Source organism: Nerophis lumbriciformis, linkage group LG07 (genome assembly GCF_033978685.3).
Source record: "Nerophis lumbriciformis linkage group LG07, RoL_Nlum_v2.1, whole genome shotgun sequence".
Classification (NCBI taxonomy): Eukaryota; Metazoa; Chordata; class Actinopteri; order Syngnathiformes; family Syngnathidae; genus Nerophis; species Nerophis lumbriciformis.
This window is the reverse complement of record NC_084554.2, coordinates 29,422-51,576: the sequence shown is the minus strand read 5'-3', so window position 1 is coordinate 51,576 and position 22,155 is coordinate 29,422. Positions and strand designations below refer to the sequence as shown.

Genomic DNA, 22,155 nt, shown 5'->3' with positions numbered 1-22,155 from the left:
CAACATAAGCTAGCTGAATTCTGATTGGACAAAAAGTTGAAGTAAAAACAACAGTGCTGGAAGGAGCAGAAAATGAATACTTGTACATAGTCAATTCAAAAATTGTTACGGCGCACACGCGCTCCGTGCTTCCTTCTTCTGCGGGAGCGCTCAGAAGCTCCGCTGTGAGCACCAAAGACGCGCCCACACTCCGCCGCAGCCGCACCCAACGCACCTGGCTTTGATGAGGGACCTTCCACGCTGACTCATCGTCGTCAGAACGTAGCTCTGCTCGCAGTAAGCTTCACGTCTCTGACTGCCCTCTTGCTCTGGCTTATTTGCCTGTTTCCTTGTGCCTCATTTCCTGATCCCAGTGTTGTCTCTCGTTTCCCGTGTCTCAGCCTCGCTGTGTACCTCCGCTGCCATATTTCCCTCCCGGACTCTGCTTGCTCTCCCCGATCCTTGACCCGGTTTTGGACTACCGGATTTCGCCCTCCTGCCCTCGACCCCCGCTCGGACCTTGAACCTCCTCTTGGATCATTCCCTTTGGACTTGGACGCTTATCATTCAACAAACCTTACGGTATTCATATGGTAAATTTCCACACATAGTCTCTCATGCAAACACATAGTAGCATACACTCATCAAGCACTCAATAAACCTGTTGAGCTTGATATTCTGTTGTCGTGCCGTCTCCTTCCCCAGTTCGACATAACAGTATGTTCCGACCAAGATGGAACCAGACGGCACCCCTAAGTCTTCGCCCGGACCTGTGGCTCGGACTTCCCCCAGTACAGACTTGTCCACAATCCAGTCTGTCCTCCAACAACACCAGCTCCGTTTTTCCACCCTAGAGGACAAATTGGACGTTGCATTCGCCAGCCTGTTGTCCAGACTCGACAACCTCAGCACCGGTCAGGTGACACCACCAACACCTGTCATTAGCACACCCAATACACTCGCCACCGAGGGAGCTACACCCCACCGGGAACCAAAGATAGCAAGCCCTAAATATTTTGAGGGAAGTTTCGAACACTGTCGCAGCTTATTGGTTCAATGCGAGTTCATTTTTCTACACCAACCTTCCCGATATGCTAATGACGGTGCTAAAATTGCCTTTATATTTTCCCTACTATCGGGACCTGCACTGAAGTGGGCCACGTCTGCTCTCAGTATGGATTCAGGGCTTAACGCCAATTTTGCTGCTTTCGGCAAGGAATTTTTGGCGGTATTCGACCATCCTGTTGATGGTGGAGACGCCGCTTCCAGACTCCATTCCATGCGACAGGGCCCCCGATCTGTGGCTACTTATACTTTGGAGTTTAGAACCCTGGCGGCAGAGAGTGGATGGGACGACAAGGCACTTCAGAGCGCTTATTGAAGAGGACTTAATGACTCTATTAAGGACGGTTTGTTGCGGGTTAGACCTTCTAACTGTCAAGACCTCATTGAGTTAGCCCTACTATTCGACCAACGACTTATGGAACGTGAGGCGGAGAGGAAGAGCGACTATGGCAGCACAGCATCTGCAAGAGTCTCTGGATATACCAACCGTCCCCTCACCAGAAGTTCTGGCACCGTAAGACCGGTTCTAACCACACCTCAAGAACCCATGCAAATTGGCAGGTCCCAACTATCCTTTGAGGAACGAGGACAGAGATTCCAACTTCGACTCTGTCTATACTGTGGCCGGGCAGATCATCAGATACGCGACTGCACTTTTCGGCCAAAAGATTGGGCTCACCAGTCAAGGGGATCCTGGTGAGCCATACAACTGTCCCCACAACTCCCTCCAGGAGGAACCCCAGTATTCTGTTCCCCGCAAGCTTGACTTGGGAAGCTAGGACGTTGTTCATGGACGCATACCTGGACTCCGGAGCCGCCGAAAGTTTCATGGACTTAAGGTACGCCCAAAAGAAGTTTATTCCATTAATACCTTTAGAAATGTTTGTCTCCGCCCAGGCTCTAGGTGGCCATCCTTTGGGCCCTATCAAATACCGCACTAAACCTTTGTCTCTTACCCTTTCTGGTAACCACACAGAGATCATCAGCTTCTGGGTTTTGGACGCTCCAGTAGCCACCCTCGTCCTAGGCCGATCTTGGCTCGTTCAACATCATCCTCACATCTCTTGGGCTACTGGCAAGATTCTGGCTTGGAGTAACCACTGCCATGCTCATTGTCTCAAGTCTGCAGTAGTTCATTCCGAAAGTCCGAGACCAGCGTCACCTCCGGTGGACCTCTCCCGAGTCCCCAAAGTTTACCACGATTTAGCCGCCGTATTCAGTAAGGAACAAGCTTTGTCTCTTCCACCTCACAGACCTTGCGACTGCACAATCGACCTCATCCCTAATGCAGCTCTCCCTTGCAGTCGATTGTATAACTTGTCTCTCCCTGAAAAACAAGCGATGAAGGATTACATCTCCGAGTCCCTTGCTTCTGGAATCATCAGACCATCTAAGTCACCTGTAGCTGCCAGATTTTTCTGTTTGCAAGAAGGATGGGTCACTTCGTCCCTGCATAGCCTACCGTCAACTGAACTGTATCACCATTAAGAACAAATACCCTCTACCTCTGCTTAATTCATCCTTTGAACTTCTCACTCCTGCCACCATCTTCTCCAAGTTAGATCTTCGTAATGCGTATCATTTGGTCCGCATCAGGGAGGGAGACGAGTGGAAGACAGCATTTAACACTCACCTGGGCCACTTTGAGTATAAAGTTATGCCTTTTGGACTGACCAATGCTCCCGCTGTTTTTCAGGCCCTTGTCAATGACATTCTTAGAGATATGATTGATCGATTTGTGGTGGTCTACCTGGATGACATACACATTTTTTCCAAGAACCCTCAGGAGCACCAGCACCACGTCCATCTCGTCCTTCAACAATTACTGGAGAACCGCCTATTTGTCAAAGCTGAAAAATGTGAGTTTCATTCCTCTTCAGTTGAGTTTCTCGGTTTTGTCATTGAAAAGGGACATATCAAGGCTGACCCCAAGAAGGTGAAGGCGGTGGTGGAATGGCCTCAACCCTATACCCGTACCGAATTATGTCGTTTTCTGGGATTCACTGGATTCTACAGACGATTTATCAAAGATATCAGTAAATTGGCCGCACCCCTTCATGCACTTACATCAACCAGCAGACCTTTTCAGTGGAACCGGGAAGCAGGTATGGCATTTTGGTGCCTGAAGAGGAGCTTCGTCTCAGCACCCATCCTGGTGTACCCGGATCAAGACTGAATTTCTGTCTATGTTGGGACAGACAACAAAGTGAAATGTGTGATGCACTACTTCATGGAAAGAAGGAATATATTTAGTGGGAAAAGTCAAAGTAGTTTGACACATTTATTTGCAAGCTTTCGTGGGCCACATAAAATGATCCCAGGAGTCACAAGACATTGATACAATGTTGATTATACATACATGTCCTTAACATCCACTTGAAAACAACGTTGCAAAATAGTTGTATTTTTACATTGATACAATGTTGACTAGATGTACATGTCCTTAACATTCACTTGAAAACAACGTTGCAAAATAATTGTATTTTCACATTATCATGTAGAAAGTTGGAACGCAAATGGCGCGCGACTAAGCTTGAGGTTTTCCATCAAGCGTGGAGTGATAGTTTAATATCTTATAAACGCATGCTTACCTTAGCTAAAGCTAAATATTACTCAAATCTCATCCGCCTCAACAAAAACGACCCTAAATTTTTGTTTAGTACAGTAGCATCGCTAACCCAACAAGGGACTCCTCCCAATAGCTCCACCCACTCGGCAGATGACTTTATGAATTTCTTTAATAAGAAAATTGAACTCATTAGAAAGGAGATTAAAGACAACGCATCCCAGCTACAACTGGGTTCTATGAACACAGATACAACTGTATCTACGACGGATACTGCAATACAAAATAGTCTCTCTCTTTTTGATGGAATAACAAAGGAACTATTACGGCGTGTAAATGGGATAAAACAAACAACATGTTTACTTGACCCACTTCCTGGGAAACTTATCAAGGAGCTTTTTATATTATTAGGTCCATCAGTGCTAAATATTATAAACTTATCACTTTCCTCTGGCACTGTTCCCCTAGCATTCAAGAAAGCGGTTATTCATCCTCTGCTCAAAAGACCTAACCTCCATCCTGACCTCATGGTAAACTACCGACCGGTGTCCCACCTTCCCTTTATTTTGAAAATCCTTGAAAAAATTGTTGCACAGCAGCTAAATGAACACTTAGTGTCTAACAATCTCTGTGAACCTTTTCAATCCGGTTTCAGGGCAAATCACTCTACGGAGACAGCCCTCGCAAAAATGACTAATGATCTACTGCTAACCATGGATGTCATCTATGTTGCTGCTTCTTCATCTTAGCGCTGCTTTCCATAATATTTTATTAGAGCGTATCAAAACACGTATTGGTATGTCAGACTTAGCCTTGTCGTGGTTTAACTCTTATCTTACTGACAGGATGCAATGCGTCTCCCATAATAATGTGACCTCGGACTATGTTAAGGTAACGTGCGGAGTTCCTCAGGGTTCGGTTCTTGGCCCTGCACTCTTTAGTATTTACATGCTGCCGCTAGGTGACATCATACGTGTTAGCTTTCATTGTTATGCTGATGACAGCCAACTCTACATGCCCCTAAAGCTGACCAACACGCCGGATTGTAGTCAGCTGGAGGCGTGTCTTAATGAAATTAAACAATGGATGTCCGCTAACTTCTTGCAACTCAACGCCAAGAAAACGGAAATGCTGATTATCGGTCCTGCTAAACACCGACATTTATTTAATAATACCACCTTAACATTTGACAACCAAACAATTACACAAGGCGAATCAGTAAAGAATCTGAAGAATTATCTTCCACCCAACTCTCTCCTTTGAATCACACATTAAGAGTGTTACTAAAACAACTCTCTCCTTTGAGTCACACATTAAGAGTGTTACTAAAACAACTCTCTCCTTTGAGTCACACATTAAGAGTGTTACTAAAACAACTCTCTCCTTTGAGTCACACATTAAGAGTGTTACTAAAACAACTCTCTCCTTTGAGTCACACATTAAGAGTGTTACTAAAACAACTCTCTCCTTTGAGTCACACATTAAGAGTGTTACTAAAACAACTCTCTCCTTTGAGTCACACATTAAGAGTGTTACTAAAACAACTCTCTCCTTTGAGTCACACATTAAGAGTGTTACTAAAACAACTCTCTCCTTTGAGTCACACATTAAGAGTGTTACTAAAACAACTCTCTCCTTTGAGTCACACATTAAGAGTGTTACTAAAACAACTCTCTCCTTTGAGTCACACAATAAGAGTGTTACTAAAACAACTCTCTCCTTTGACTCACACATTAAGAGTTACTAAAACGGCCTTCTTTCATATCCGTAATATCGCTAAAATTCGCTCTATTTTATCCACTAGCGACGCTGAGATCATTATTCATGCGTTCGTTACGTCTCGTCTCGACTACTGTAACATATTATTTTGGGGTCTCCCTATGTCTAGCATTAAAAGATTACAATTGGTACAAAATGTGGCTGCTAGACTTTTGACAAGAACAAGTAAGTTTGATCATATTACGCCTATACTGTATATACCTATATATATATATATATATATATATATATATATATATATATATATACTGGCTCACCTGCACTGGCTTCCTGTGCACTTAAGATGTGACTTTAAGGTTTTACTACTTACGTATAAAATACTATAAGGTCTAGCTCCGTCCTATCTTGTCGATTGCATTGTACCATATGTCCCGGCAAGAAATCTGCCTTCGAAGAACTCCGGCTTATTAGTGATTCCCAGAGCCCAAAAATCGTCTGCGGGCTATAGAGCGTTTTCTATTGGGGCTCCAGTACTATGGAATGCCCTCCCGGTAACAGTTAGAGATGCTACCTCAGTAGAAGCATTTAAGTCCCATCTTAAAACTCATTTGTATACTCTGGCCTTTAAATAGACCCCCTTTTTATACCAGTTGATCTGCCGTTTCTTTTCTCCTCTGCTCCCCTCTCCCTTGTGGAGGGGGGGGGGACACAGTCCAGAGTCGGGACCCGGGGTGGACCGCTCGCCTGTGCATCGGTTGGGAACATCTCTGCGCTGCTGACCCGTCTCCGCTCAGGATGGTTTCCTGCTGGCCCCACTATGGACTGGACTCTTACTATTATGTTGGATCCACTATGGACTGGACTCTCACAATATTATGTCAGACCCACTCGACATCCATTGCTTTCGGTCTCCCCTAGAGGGGGGGGGGGTTACCCACATATGCGGTCCTCTCCAAGGTTTCTCATAGTCATTCACATCGACGTCCCACTGGGGTGAGTTTTTCCCTTGCCCTTATGTGGGCTCTGTACCGAGGATGTGGTTGTGGCTTGTGCAGCCCTTTGAGACACTTGTGATTCAGGGCTATATAAATAAACATTGATTGATTGATTGACATTGATACAACATTTGTGTCGTAACGTGAATCCATGTTATTGGTTGGGAAATGATCAGATTTCAAAGGTCAAATCAAGTTTAGAACCCGAAGTTGTTTAAACGTTGTCAAAAAGCATGTTGTTTCAACGATGTGTTTGACTTGCTCAACGTCAGGACTTAATTCCACAAGTTTACAAGCTTGTTTCAATGTCTTGTGCCTGCTTTAATGAACGTCATGTCTGCACACTTCTCATGAACTCGGTTGTCTCCTTAAAGGTGGTCTAATTGGCACTATTTTTACATTTATTGTGTGAATGTTGTCTGTCTATCTGTGTTGGCCCTGTGATGAGGTGGCAACTTGTCCAGGTTGTACCCTGCCTTCCGCCCGATTGTAGCTGAGATAGGTTCCAGCGCCCCCCGTGACCTCGAAGGGAACAAGCGGTAGAAAATGGATGGATGGATGTCTGCACACTTCTCATTTACACGGTTGTCTCATTAAAGGCGGTCTAAAAAATGTTTTTAAAAAAGATTTACATTTGTGAAATACAAGTTTGACACCATAACTTTCATCTTTACATTCTGGCTTTCACTTTTTGCGTTTGGCCACAAAACACGTTTTTAGACTTAGACTTAAACTTAGAATTAGACTTCCTTTTTATTGTCATTCAAATTTGAACTTTACAGTACAGATAAGAACGACATTTCGTTGCATTAGCTCATGGTAGTGCAGGATAAAAAAACAATAAGGTGCATATATAAATAAATAAATAGGATACCGTACAGATAAATATATTGCACTTTTTCATATGCATCCAGGTTTATGGATGTATGTTTTTTTATTCCAGCGAGTTAATCCATTTTGGGGGGAGTTGAGGGGATAATTATGATGCGTTCGGCCTGAGGGAAGAAGCTGTTACAGAACCTGGAGGTTCTGCTTCGGAGGCTGCGGAACCTCTTTCTAGAGTCCATCAGTGAAAACAGTCCTTGGTGGGGGTGGGAGGAGTCTTTGCAGATTTTCTGAGCCCTGGTCAGGCAGCGGCTTTTTGCCATCTCCAGATTTTTGGTGATAAAAAGTATTTGTAGCGACGGTGTGTCATATTGACAAAAACATCAGAGGCCACTAAGGTGTAGTGCACCTGTACATTATGAAGCCACTAGGTAGCACGCTAGGATCATGTGTGTGGGTGACTGCTTACACATAGCGAAGAAGACGTATTTGGGAAGAATCAAATCGTTGTCCTACATAACAGGTTTTCATGAAAACTTACAACAATGAATCAACGATACAAAGTAGAATATTATTTATATATAATATATGATAATATAAGATATATATGCCAAACATGTATAGAATGACGCGGCCACTACATTAAGACGGCTCGTGCGTCCTCTGCAGCCCTGGGCGGGGCAAGGTAATATCACGTGACATAACGTCATGGGGCAAGGCAACATCACGTGACGTCACGTGATCAACGTGCATCCTGAAAAAAACTAAAAGCTTTTTCTTTTTTTTTTTTCATTGCACGAACACGCAAGGCAGAAGCAGCGACCTCGAGTGGAAGACAAACAGCGAACATCATCACTCGAGTGGAAGACAAACAGCGAACATCATCACTCGAGTGGAAGACAAACAGCGAACATAATCACTCGAGTGGAAGACAAACAGCGAACATAATCACTCGAGTGGAAGACAAACAGCGAACATAATCACTCGAGTGGAAGACGCGTTTTGATGAAAGTACATTTAAAGCGCCGGAAGAGGAATACCTGCTGACTTCCGGCACACAGGCGGGGACATTGTGGCGTGTCAAATGTTCTGGTATGTTCCACTTTCTTTCATCTTTGACTGCTTTTTGTGACACGTTTACTCGCTGGAATGGAGACTTTGTCCAACATTGAGCCCAAATGAACGATTAAGTATCGAACTTGTTCCTCAGTGGTTACAGGAAGTAGTAAAAGTTTCTTTATTTTTTATTTTTGCCAACCTAGGAAACATAAAACGTAATATTTAGATTGTTTTGCTAAGCGACGTCGCCATGGCGACAGCAGGGCGGCACATGACCTCGCAATTACAAACTTTATCGGGACGTTTTTCTTTTAATGTGATCTCTCGCACAAGTTCACCAACGTTTTTTATCGAATTGTATTTATTTGCATTCGTTTAGACTGGGCTTGTCTGACATTTTGTTCTCCACTGCTCCCAAACTACTATGCATTATACTTTCTACAATATACTATGCTATTCTACAATACACTATACTATACTATACTATGCTATACTACAATTTACTATACTATGCTATTCTACAATACACTATACTATACTACAATTTGCTATACTATGCTATTCTACAATACACTATACTATACTACAATTTGCTATACTATGCTATTCTACAATACACTATACTATGCTATACTACAATTTACTATACTATGCTATGGGCGAGGGCGGACCTACGTCACTTCCACCCTCCAATCCCCTAGCAACGCGGTCGCCATATTGAATTCGTTGAAAACAAACCAGCTCACAGCGAACACAGCATTGACAGAAAAGGCATTTAACGAGATTTCACGGCATTTTAAACTGTTCTAAATGGCGTATGATTATGTAAATAGTCTTTCCGGTGAGGCTAGGTTAAGATACGAGTTAAAATGTTCTGTAGTTGGATTAAACGACTGCCCTTACCGCCTTCCAGCAGATGATAATCCTACACAATGGCCGGACATGGAATTTGGAAATCTTTATGTCTACCTCACAAGCGCACCAGGTCGGTTGTTAGCTTCGGTTGTTGTATAACGAATAAATCACATAAAAATGGTTAAATCACCCAAGGTATGTTGATAAATGATAATAAGGATGACACGGTGGCTACCAGTATCTGTATATTTATTATATCTGTAGAGAGCTCATTCAAATTCAGTTCAGTATTATGATTTATTATTTGCTGAATTACTGGAAATAGCCTTTATACCGTATGTTATTGTTGTGCAACAACAACAACTTCAGCTGTCGAACGTTATTCAGTAAAAATTCAACGGGTTCAACATTAGCATGGACGGTATAGCCAAGTTGTGGTTAAGAAGGTGGATTTTTGTTCCTTATATTTACCAGAAACGAAGTGATCCGAACACACGACCCGGGATTTTGGGGGACTCCAGTGAGAAGCGTCCTCGTTTTCCCGGTGTAAAGCTGCGAGCCATTTGTCTCGTCTCTGTGGGCTTTTAGCACGCTTTGGCAGAACAAAATACGACCTTTGTTTTCCCTGTTTCCAGTTGTGGTTTGCACAACCAAAAACAACACCGTTTTTTGGCATTTTGGAGGCAGAATGACGGGTTTAATCAGCGCAGGTCGACAGGTTAAAGAGTAATGGCGATGGTTTGTTTTCAACGCCAGTCAGGTTGCTATGGCTCGAAGAACCCGTATGTAGCTCAGTTGCCCGGATGTCGGCCCTGCCCCATTCTACAATACACTATACTATACTATACTATGCTATACTACAATTTACTATACTATGCTATTCTACAATACATTATAGTATAATGATTATACTATGCTATTTTACAATATACTATGCTATGCTATTTTACAATATACTATACTATGCTATACTATACCAACGTCAGGGCTCACTCAAATGTTACTACTAAACTGTGTAAGTTACCCTACTTTGATTTTAATCGTATTCAATAATTATAGTCCTGAAATATGTAAATTAATACAATAAAATACAAATAAATAATTTATAATATAAATGTTTCTTAGATAAACTGTTAAAAAAATAAATTGCAAATGAAAATACAGGTTTGCCACTTTAGTCAGCCCTATGGTTAAGAAACACTGCACTTTACTTTAGTATGCTATACTACAATATACTATGCTATAATATACTATGCTATGCTACAACATACACTACACTACTACTGCCATATTAAACTATACACAAACGCAAGCATGTACCGAACATGGAACCCCACACAGATTTCTGACAGGATCATAATGTGGCTTCAACATTTGTATTTGCAATCACGTCTAGTCCACCTTCTGGTGACCATGAAGACAAGGCGGGAGGAGGAAGAGTACATCAACAATCACATCTAGTCCGCCTGCTGGTGACCATGAAGACAAGGCGGGAGGAGGAAGAGTACATCAACAATCACATCTAGTCCACCTGCTGGTGACCATGAAGACAAGGCGGGAGGAGGAAGAGTACATCAACAATCACATCTAGTCCACCTGCTGGTGACCATGAAGACAAGGCGGGAGGAGGAAGAGTACATCAACAATCACATCTAGTCCACCTGCTGGTGACCATGAAGACAAGGCGGGAGGAGGAAGAGTACATCAACAATCACATCTAGTCCACCTTCTGGTGACCATGAAGACAAGGCGGGAGGAGGAAGAGTACATCAACAATCACATCTAGTCCACCTGCTGGTGACCATGAAGACAAGGCGGGAGGAGGAAGAGTACATCAACAATCACATCTAGTCCACCTGCTGGTGACCATGAAGACAAGGCGGGAGGAGGAAGAGTACATCAACAATCACATCTAGTCCACCTGCTGGTGACCATGAAGACAAGGCGGGAGGAGGAAGAGTACATCAACAATCACATCTAGTCCACCTGCTGGTGACCATGAAGACAAGGCGGGAGGAGGAAGAGTACATCAACAATCACATCTAGTCCACCTGCTGGTGACCATGAAGACAAGGCGGGAGGAGGAAGAGTACATCAACAATCACATCTAGTCCACCTGCTGGTGACCATGAAGACAAGGCGGGAGGAGGAAGAGTACATCAACAATCACATCTAGTCCACCTGCTGGTGACCATGAAGACAAGGCGGGAGGAGGAAGAGGACGCCTTGTGCTGCTGCGAGTACATCAACAGACGAGGCGAGCGCAGCCATGTGGCCGCCTGCTGCTGCGACTGTGAGGACCTGGACGACATGTGTGACCGGTAATAACATCTTCTTTCTGATCTACTTACCTTTTGTCTGCATTCTTTTCATAGAAAACTGAAAGGTCCAAGTTAGAATGCCATTCTAGAAATACATTCATGGTCCTTACAAAGGCTATTTGACATCGAATGAAAATTGTGTGACCAAAATGATCACAGTTATCCTTTTGATCACAATATTGCGGTATAGCTCAGTTGGTAGAGTGGCCGTGCCAGCAACTTGAGGGTTCCAGGTTCAATCCCCGCTTCTGCCATCCTAGTCTCTGCCGTTGTGTCCTTGGGCAAGACACTTTACCCACCTCCCAGTGCCACCCACACTGGTTTAAATGTAACTTACCGTATTTTCCGCACCATAAGGCGCCCTGGGTTATAAGCCGCGCCTTCAATGAACGGCATATTTCAAAACTTTGTCCACCTATAAGCCGCCCCGTGTTGTAAGCCGCATCTAACTGCGCTAAAGGAATGTCAAAAAAACAGTCAGATAGGTCAGTCAAACTTTAATAATATATTAAAAACCAGCGTGATGTGGGCGCGCACGGAGTCGTATATCAACATGGACGGAGCTGCGTGAAAAAAGCCACCCGGCCTCTTCGCGTATATTCACCGTACGTGCTCCCGTTGTATCCACAGTGCGGTTCACAGGAATATCAAAAGTCAGTGGAACCTCGTCCATGTTGATAATGTTCTCTGGCCGGATCTTTTTTTCAGCTATCTTGTTTTTACAATATGCACGGAAAGTAGCCAGCTTTTCTTGAAAGTCTTTAGGCAGTTGCTGTGAAATAGTAATCCGTGTGCGGATGGAGAGATTGCGTCTTTTCATGAACCGGATACCTGTCGCTTAGTAGGAGCCATTTAGTGGTCTTTACAGATGTAAACACACAAAGGAAATGAAACGTACGGTAATATCCGCGCGCTTCTTCTTCTTCTACGCGGGCGGGTGGTTGCTTACAGTAGAAGAAGAGGCGCTTCCTCTTCTATGGGGGCGGGTGCTTACCTTGGCGGTTGCTTGCGTAGAAGAAGAAGCACTTCCTCTTCTACGGGGAAAAAAGATGGCGGCTGTTTACCGTAGTTGCGAGACCGAAACTTTATGAAAATGAATCTTAATATTAATCCATATATAAAGCGCACCGTGTTATAAGCCGCACTGTCAGCTTTTGAGTAAATTTGTGGTTTTTAGGTGCGGCTAATAGTGCGGAAAATACGGTACTTATTCGCACTGTAAATCTTTTACCCAAGTTCAATCTTTTTAATACCTGAATAAATAACCACACACTATGCTTTCTTCGCAGAGGAAACATTAAATATGGTTTTGGCTTCATTAAATCCGTATTGTTTTTGTGTTTAAATATGTTTATTTTCTTCCATTTTAATTTGTGAACGTTTAAAACATTTTTTAAATGAATAAAGCTGTATACATTGTGAAATGTGTTCTTTACACAGAAATATTTTGTAAATGTTTATTGACATCCCTTAATTGTTTCCAAACCGATGGCGCCGTAACACAAACAACACACCTATTCAGTTGCTTTGCTTGTGATTAATGAAAACGATTTGCTTTATGGCCGTCGGCAAAGAAAAAATCATAAATTAGCTGCACCATTTTATAAGCTGCAGGGTTCAACCTGTAGGAAAAACATAGCATCTTCTAGTGCCTCCTTTACAGTAGGTGATCATTTTGTTTCACTTCTGGTTGAGAAGACATGCGTATGTTTCAACTTGACATGGAATGTGAACATCTTAGTTGCTCACACAGTAATATATTTATGCACGTCTAGATTGTGGTATGACGTGTCCTATTGGGAATGATGTTAATGACTTTTGCTTTCATGTTAGCATTTAAGCTAGCTAGCAAAGTAATGTTAGTCCGTCTATAACTTTATCAAAGTGTGGCTCTCAATCATGCTTTTTGGAGCTTTTCAATTTCCAAGGGTAGTACTAACCGTCAGGAGTTTTACAGAGGTCGTCATTATCACCGTTTATGGTTTTGGAATTTTTCCTTTTCATTAAATAAATGTCCAGAGGATACTCCGATATTTTTAGGTATTTGAGTCCTCAAATATTATCCGATTCCAAAGGAGAAGGTTGACACAGACAGACAGTGTCTCTCTCTCTCTGAGAGAAGGTCGGGGTTTGGATCCCCAGCAAGCCCCAATAATGCGCCAAGGGCCATAAGAGTGTCCTATTTCTTGGACTAAGATGGTGGTTGTAGTCATCTTGCCTTGCAGCTGTAACCCTCTTCTTCTTCTTCTTCTTCTTGCAGCTTTTTGAAAAGGGAGCCTCAGAATCCAGAATCTCTGTCCCAGGTGGCCGCCGTCATTTGCGACCGTCTCCGTCTTCCCTGGCTGTCGGGCGGCGCCCGAAAAGTGGACCTGTCCGTCATCCCTCCCCTGCTCATCCTGCCGGCACTGCTGCACTTGGCCGCCGTCAACGTCCTTCTGGGCGCGCTGGTTCTGTGGGTTGTGCCCGTCCTGGTGCTGTGGTACTACTACTTCACCCAGCGCAAGAAGGGACGGACGCTGTTCTTCCTCAGCCTGGCTCTTTTCTCCTTGGCCTACATGTACTACATGTTCATCACTGAGGTGCTGCCCCGCGGGGATGTGGGCCCCTCCCAGGTTGCCCTGGTAACAGGGGGTGTCACGCTCACCCTGCTTGGCCTGGTCCGCACCAAGAGAGACCCGGGCGTCGTGCTCCCACAGCCTCCTCTCAGTGGCGGGAGGCCGGACGTCAAAGTAGGCGACCGGCTGGGACGCTCGCTGGAGGCGGCGCTTAGCCGGTGTCCGCTATGTGGGGTGGCGCGGCCCCTGAGGGCGGGACATTGTCGCATCTGTGGCGTGTGCGTGCTGCGTCACGACCACCACTGTGTCTGGTGCGTTCCATCACCGTTCAAGCTAGCGTCCATCCTGGTCATCAATGTCTTGTCTTTTCTCCTCCCTCGCCGTTCTGGCCTTCAGGATCAATCACTGCGTGGGCCAGGACAACCACGCCAGCTTCCTGCTGACCCTGCTCATCTTCCTGTTGACCTCGCTGTACGGCATCAGCCTGGTGCTGCGGAGCGTGTGTCCCGCTCAGAACCTCCTCCTCGCCCTGCTGTACTGCCCTGGCGTCTACCAGCAATACAGGTTGTGACCTCACTTCCTCCATCTTTCATAGTCCACACTGCTCAAGTAGGGCTGGGCCATATCAAACTGCATCACCATTGAAGTTCTATTGATCCATTTAAGATCCCAACCTGACGCGGGACGAATTTGAGTCTAAAGAGGAACAACCCATTGTTATCAAACCAGATGGACAGGTCACAGTATGTATATATGGGAGGGCACCAGACAGTTGGGGGACACCACGTATTAGGGCTGGGCGATATTGGCTTTTATTAATATCTCGATATTTTTAGGCCATATTGCGATATACGATATATCTCTCGATATTTTGCCTTAACCTTGAATGAACACTTGATGCATATAGTAGGGCGCATTAAAGGAGTCATATTATTATTTTTCTAAATTGAAAACTCTTCCTAGTGGTCTACATAACATGTAATGTTGGTTCTCTGGTCAAAATGTTGCATAGATGATGTTTATGGGGCCATGTCCTTCGCTATGTAATAAGTTATCTCCTTGTGTTTTCATATGGTGTTGATCTGTAAATGGAAGACGTCAGGCTCATTTGTCACTGCAGGTTGTTTCCGCATGTCTTTGGGTGTGGCACCGGCCGGAGATGTTAACGTGCGGAGTTTCAAGCACTCTTCTTCTCTCGCGGGTGACTTTTTAAATGAAAGAACAAATTAGTAGTGCTGCCTCTAATTGTTCATGTGTGTGAGCATACACAAAAAGTCCCTGAGCATTGAGTGGAGCACATGTGAGCAACATCACACCTGGCAATACCAGCAGCACACCTAGTGATGGGTTGATGAGGCGTCATGAAGCGTTTTGACACATTGCAAAACTGTATTGATACTGTGTCACTAAATACTGACATCTGCTGGACATAAAAAATCCCTACAGGCAACCTATGCACCGACTCAACTGACACTGATTTGATGACCTAGTACAGTGGTTCTCCACCTTTTTTCAGTGATGTACCCCCTGTGAAAATGTTTTGAATTCAAGTACCCCCTAATCAGACCAAAGCATTTTTGGTTGAAAAAAAGAGATAATGAAGTAAAATAACGCACTATGTCATCAGTTTTTGATTGATTAAATAGTACAAAATATTGCTCATTTGTAGTGGTCTTTCTTGAACTATTTGGAAAAAAAGATAGTTTTTTTAAATTTATATTTATAAAGGATTTTTGAATTGTTACTATTTTTAGAATATTTAAAACAAAATCTCACGTACCCCTTGGCATACCTTCAAGTACCCCCCAGGGGTACGCGTACCCCCATTTGATAACCACTGACCTAGTCTATACAATAATATAAACCAAGTCATTGTATTTCATTTAGGATTATTTCATATCTTCATTTAAATAAAAATATATTTTTATCTTTTTTAGATACAGTCAATAAATAATGCGAACATGGAAATCTAAGAGAACGTGTTGTGAATGAGGATGCTTGTGGACTGGGAATTTATTTTATTTTTTATTTTTTTACACATTTTTATTTTTAAAAAAAAGAAGTTTTTCCAACGTATTCAATTTTAGACGATTTCTCTGCTTTGTTATTATTTCTCCGGCTGTAGAAAAGAGCCGCTCACAGGGCACAGAGGAGGCGTCAGTGCAACACAGTTGGCGTATCGGTCACGTGACCAAAACAGCCCATGATCGGTCACGTGACTTTCTAAAAGCGGTACGCGCACCGACACATGCGCCGATGCATCGGTGTTGCCGGACCCATCACTAAGCACACCTGTCTCAAACCAATCTTGTATAATAACACTCAAATGAGAGGAGTCATTTTCATGAGATTATATTGTAATATTAGTGATTTGGCCCACTTGTAATGAAAATAAAAGAAATGTTGTTTTTCATAAGCTCTGGATTAGTATTGTACAATATGTCCTGCTTTGGAAATCATTTGAGAGATCACATTTAAACATCCTCATGTTGCACAATGAAATGTAAGCGTAGGATGAAGTGTGTAACTTTCTCTAGTAACAGCATTCCATGATTAATATAAATACATTAACAATAAATGACAGTAGAATAAGCAGACGTATGACTGAGGAGTCATAGTGTAACTTTGTGTGATGTTTGACTTGTCCCACTTTTTCTGTGTCCATAAACGCAGCAGTGGCTTAGTGCTATGCGTGTTGGTGACAGATGACAAGTTGCTTTGTACGCCACAAAATGACTACTTTTTCCAGATAGAAGTTTTTTACTCATGTTTTTGTTGTGGTTATGGCCCAATATAAACAGTTTTGCTCAATAAAGTGATGGATATAATTCCTGTCCTGGAAGCATGTTGATAGACGTTACAATAATTAAACGGTGTTCAATTGAAGGGTGTTGACGAACACCGTTAGGGCTGCTTGTTGTCACTGTCACTCAGAGTTGCATTGCAAAATTACACAGAATAAATGTGTTTATTTTGTTTAGAATTCAGATGGGATTTGATTTGTTGCGCAGCATATATTTGCTGTGTGCAGAGGACGCTTGAGCAGTGCGCACCTTAGAGGGAACGTTGGCTGCTACCTTTTGTAGCAATGCTTCTGCTGCATACTTTGTACATTACTGCTGAATATCTTCCCGCTTGAAGCCAAACTACTGCCAGATGATGGACCCCGTGCTGTTTTTTTTGGGCATTATCTTCCTCCATTTGTGATCAGTTTGGCACCTTCTCTTGTATTGTCACTCGCAGCGCTCCGCTTGTACCACCTGCCTCAGCTAACATTAGCCATGCTGCTACCTCTCTGCTGGGCAAGGGCGTGTGACGCTACACGCGCGACACTATGTGACGTATGGAAGAAGGTGCTCTTGTTTTATGCCCCTGTGAGAATGAGAGACTAGAAAGAGTGAGAAACGCCTGTAGTGTAATGCCCGCAGCTAAAAGCAACTGCGTGAGAACGTATACGCCAATATCGCGATATAATCATTTTCTATATCGCAGGCAAACCCGCGATATATCGAGTATATCGATATATCGAGTATATCGAGTATATCGATATATCGCCCGGCCCTACCATGTACTACCAACCACTAACAAAACCCATCTATCCCAAACCATCCCCATGGTGGAAAAGATTGTTCACAATCTATTATTAAAAAATGTATTCATGCTAAAGAAAAAAAGTACCTTTTGAGTGAGCTGGATCCTCGGCCCCGCAGATTTTACATGCTCCCAAAAATTCATAAGGAGCCACAAGAGATCCCTCCAGCCGGCCCATTGTGTCTGACTGTGGCAGCGAGACGTATAGAACCGCAGAGTTTGACTATTATTTAACACAACTCTCCGTTAGACACCACAGCTACCTCAAGGATACTTACGACTTCATTGATAAGATCAAGAACCTGCACATGCCCCGGATGCCATCTTGTTTACTGTAGACATTGACAGCCTTTATACAAATATTGACATTGATGAAGGCATTCAGGCTGTCAAAAATGTCTTTCACAGGTACGGGGATGTCAGCAGGCCCGAAAAGGAGCTCCTACAGCTCCTTGAAATCTATTGTGTTGACCTTAATACCACAATAATATCATATTGTGTTGACTTTAATACCACAATAATATCATATTGTGTTGACCTTAATACCACAATAATATCATATTGTGTTGACCTTAATACCACAATAATATCATATTGTGTTGACCTTAATACCACAATAATATCATATTGTGTTGACCTTAATACCACAATAATATCATATTGTGTTGACCTTAATACCACAATAATATCATATTGTGTTGACCTTAATACCACAATAATATCATATTGTGTTGACCTTATTACCACAATAATATCATATTTTGCTAAAATGTCGTAAGGGGGGACCCTTACAAACAGTTCAAAAAAACGGACTTGCTTCAGCAGCACAATTCTGGTGCTGTAGTTGTAGGAGATGTCTCAAAACGTCATCAGGAGTCTCAATAAAACACGAAAATGGCAGAAAATGCATATTTTACGAAAAAAAAATATTTTGCTAAAATGTTGTAAAAAAAAAAAAAAAACCGGACTTGCTTCAGCAGCACAATTGTGGTGCTGTAGTTGTAGGAGATGTCTCAAAACATCATCAGGCGTCCCGACAAAACCCGTAAATGTAAGAAAATGCATATTTTACGAAAAAATGTTTTTGCTAAAATGTCGTAAGCAAACAGTTAAAAAAAACAGACTTGCTTCAGCAGCACAATTCTGGTGCTGTAGTTGTAGGAGATGTCTCAAAACGTCATCAGGAGTCTCAATAAAACATGAAAATGGCAGAAAATGCATATTTTACGAAAAAAAAAAATATTTTGCTAAAATGTCGTAAAAAATTTCAAAAAACGGACTTGCTTCAGCAGCACAATTGTGGTGCTGTAGTTGTAGCCAGATACTTGCCATCTTTTTTTGGATGCTAGTTCATTAATGTCGGGGCTCAGGCTTTCATTATCGAACAAAAGTGTTCATCAGTCAGACGTATTCTGTGAGACGTTTTCGTCATCTTCATTGAGGAGAAAAGTTGCTCACATAGATAAGTGCTGCTGAACATGGAGAGCAATTGAGCAGCTTGGGTGCGGAGCTGAAGCATTGTGTCAGGGATGGATTGTGGCGCCAACAGCATCATACTTTGTGTCAACACACGAGTTCAATCAGCTCCATTTGGAGGTTAATTGGTGCTTTTTCCACATCAACTGCGAAGGGATTATTAAGCAGCTCAAATCTACATTTCTGATGATCAAAGTCGCCAAATCGCCGGCTAAACTCAGCGCCGGGAACACAGAGTTTTTCAGCAAACTGCGCACACGGCGGTAGAGATCTGCGTTTGTATGGTTTGGCGGCAGGGGAAATGGCCAAGGTTTCTTTGCAGCAGCTGACTCTCCCACAGGCAGAGTTTAGTTTGAAAAGCTCTCACTGACGAGTACATATCTGTGATGATGCGGCCCCGCCCCCGTAGCTGCAGGTTCAGCGCATCAAGATGGCTTGAGATGTCACACAGAAAGGCCAGCTCACACACAAACTTTTGCTCCCGGAGCTCTGCTGTTTCTTTTGCTTTGCAGAAACTCACCTATTTCTTCACGCAGCTCAAAGTGTGTGTGTGTGTGTGTGTGTGTGTGCGTGTGTGTGTGCGTGTGCGTGTGCGTGTGCGTGTGCGTGTGCGTGTGCGTGTGCGTGTGCGTGTGCGTGTGCGTGTGCGTGCGCGTGCGCGTGCGCGTGCGCGTGCGCGCGCGTGTGCGTGTCACATGACTTTGTGACTGGGCCGGCACACTGTTTGCATGGTGGAAAAGCGGATGCTAAAGGCAATGCCTTTAAGGCACGCCCCCAATATGCCGGGCCAGCTCTAATGTTCATTTGATATTGCCTCAAGGGCCAAATGAAATTCCGCTGCGGGCCAGAGTTTGACACCCATGCCTTAGGGTATAACCCTGCAAATAATTACAAGCTCCAAATTGCGGCTACACACCTCCTCCACTCCTATTAATGCATACGCTATCGGCCCTGACAGAAGCGTGTGATGGTGCAGTTTTTGAAAATGTCTTCCTCGCTGTGTCTTCCAGCGCCGCCTTGTGCTTCACGTGCGCCTGGTACTGCAGCGTGGTGACCGGCGGCCTGCTGCACCTGCTCCTGATGCAGCTGCTCAACATCAGCTACAACGTGACCCAGCGTGAGGCGAGGGCCGCCCTCAGGAACGGGTCCGGCCGCAGGGCCTTGTGGGGCCTCGTCGTGGACACCGGCGTCTACTCGCGTGGTTTCCCAGGCAACTGGGTGGAATTCGTCAGCATGGCGAGCCCAAGGACTCCCCGCTCCTCCGGCCGGACCGACGTGGTGTAAGGAAACCGTCGTTGCTGTTCTGATCTTGTCCACTGGGCGGCAGTGTTTCACCTTCTGCTGAGCTGCCTTCCCCAGTGCTAAGTTCCTTCTCTTCACTTGTCTCCTGATCACTACGCTTTAGTTCCATCCAGGAAGTCTGCACGCCATCCAGTGACGCCTGAATGACATTTGGCACAAAATGACGCCGCCTCGCACCTGCTGCACGTCTGCACACCATCCCATTCAGTATATGAGCATTATATTCAACATAATAATGCTTGCAAGCTGAAAAATGCGGCAGCCATTTTGATTTTAAAAACCAATAGATTTGTTCAACCTTTCAAGCTACCCTCAAGTTTGGTCCCTGCAACCCAAAGGTTCAAAATAAGTCATATATTATCATTTTGTATTCAACAATTACATCTCTAGATTACCATAGTTATTTTTTTAGGGTTAGGTGTTTTACTTGACATGTATCATTGATAACATGACATGGATCAAATCTTCAACGTTGTATAGATGATCATTTCTCTATTATTGAAAGTGTATTATTAAATGATGTGTGGTGACTTTTACATCAGGCGAGGTACAGATACCTTTTGTTATTGGAAAGAGAAAGAGAGAGGTGAGGTGGTTAGAGAGTAAAAGACATGAAATATACTCAAATCACGTATTAGTGTGGAAGAAGAGCCGCACAGTAGAGCGTGCTTCTCATGCGTAGGATCCATCCCTGCGCACCCCACCTCCTTCAAAAAGATTCTTGCAAAACATCAGATCTCAACACTAAGTGGAAAAAGGTAAGTTGGAACCCACTCGGTAGGACTACTTGGAATGGGTTAGGGTTAGGGTTAGGGCTAAAGAAGAAAAATGGTTAGGTTAGGGTTGTGGTTGGGCATAAAGAAAAAGAGTTGGTTAGGGTTAGAGGGTTAGGGTTAGGGTTAGAGGGTTAGGGTTAGAGGGTTAGGGTTAGGTTTAGGGTTAGGGTTTAGGGTTAGGGTCAGGGTTAGTAAGGGGGGACCCTTACAAAAAATTCAAAGAAACAGACTTGCTTCAGCAGCACAATTGTGGTGCTGTAGTTGTAGGAGATGTCTCAAAACGTCATCAGGCGTCCCGACAAAACCCGTAAATGTAAGAAAATGCATATTTTACGAAAAAATGTTTTTGCTAAAATGTCGTAAGGGGGTACCCTTACAAACAGTTCACAAAAACGGACTTGCTACAGCAGCACAATTCTGGTGCTGTAGTTGTAGGAGATGTCTCAAAACGTCATCAGGAGTCTCAATAAAACACGAAAATGGCAGAAAATGCATATTTTACGGAAAAAATTTTTTTTGCTAAAATGTCGTAAATTTTTTTTTTTTAAACGGACTTGCTTCAGCAGCACAATTGTGGTGCTGTAGTTGTAGGAGATGTCTCAAAACGTCATCAGGCGTCCCGACAAAACCCGAAAATGTAAGAAAATGCATATTTTACGAAAAAATGTTTTTGCTAAAATGTCGTAAGGGGGGACCCTTACAAACAGTTCACAAAAACGGACTTGCTACAGCAGCACAATTCTGGTGCTGTAGTTGTAGGAGATGTCTCAAAACGTCATCAGGAGTCTCAATAAAACACGAAAATGGCAGAAAATGCATATTTTACGGAAAAAAATTTTTTTGCTAAAATGTCGTAAATTTTTTTTTTTTAAACGGACTTGCTTCAGCAGCACAATTGTGGTGCTGTAGTTGTAGGAGATGTCTCAAAACGTCATCAGGCGTCCCGACAAAACCCGAAAATGTAAGAAAATGCATATTTTACGAAAAAATGTTTTTGCTAAAATGTCGTAAGGGGGGACCCTTACAAACAGTTCACAAAAACGGACTTGCTACAGCAGCACAATTCTGGTG

General features: G+C 43.5%; 1 protein-coding gene and 1 long non-coding RNA gene across 3 annotated transcripts; both read left to right on the top strand.

The window, feature by feature from the left end:
• Positions 1 to 49: 49 nt before the first annotated feature.
• LOC140678938 (uncharacterized) lies at positions 50 to 3,241 on the top strand. 2 transcript variants are annotated; one of them, XR_012050521.1, is made up of 4 exons: positions 50 to 276; positions 381 to 572; positions 685 to 1,883; positions 2,021 to 3,241. It is a non-coding gene; the product is annotated as an uncharacterized lncRNA (long non-coding RNA). The 2 variants fall into 2 exon arrangements; XR_012050520.1 differs by having other exon boundaries at positions 50 to 572.
• Positions 3,242 to 7,833: 4,592 nt separating this feature from the next.
• On the top strand, positions 7,834 to 21,118 carry zdhhc23b (zDHHC palmitoyltransferase 23b). Its single transcript, XM_061935350.1, has 6 exons — positions 7,834 to 8,241; positions 10,785 to 11,384; positions 13,645 to 14,250; positions 14,336 to 14,503; positions 20,017 to 20,286; positions 20,412 to 21,118. Exons 2-6 carry the CDS (start codon positions 11,257 to 11,259, stop codon positions 20,449 to 20,451), a joined length of 1,212 nt encoding a protein of 403 aa, XP_061791334.1. The 5' UTR covers positions 7,834 to 8,241; positions 10,785 to 11,256; the 3' UTR covers positions 20,452 to 21,118.
• The last annotated feature ends 1,037 nt before the right edge of the window (positions 21,119 to 22,155 follow it).

Excerpts from the sequence above, each read along its gene's own strand:
- zdhhc23b (XM_061935350.1), top strand. The coding sequence starts at position 11,257 with ATGAAGACAAGGCGGGAGGAGGAAGAGGACGCCTTGTGCTGCTGCGAG. Across the intron at positions 11,385-13,644 it reads CTGGACGACATGTGTGACCG|CTTTTTGAAAAGGGAGCCTC; the intron begins GTAATAACATCT and ends TTCTTCTTGCAG. Across the intron at positions 14,504-20,016 it reads GGCGTCTACCAGCAATACAG|CGCCGCCTTGTGCTTCACGT; the intron begins GTTGTGACCTCA and ends TGTGTCTTCCAG.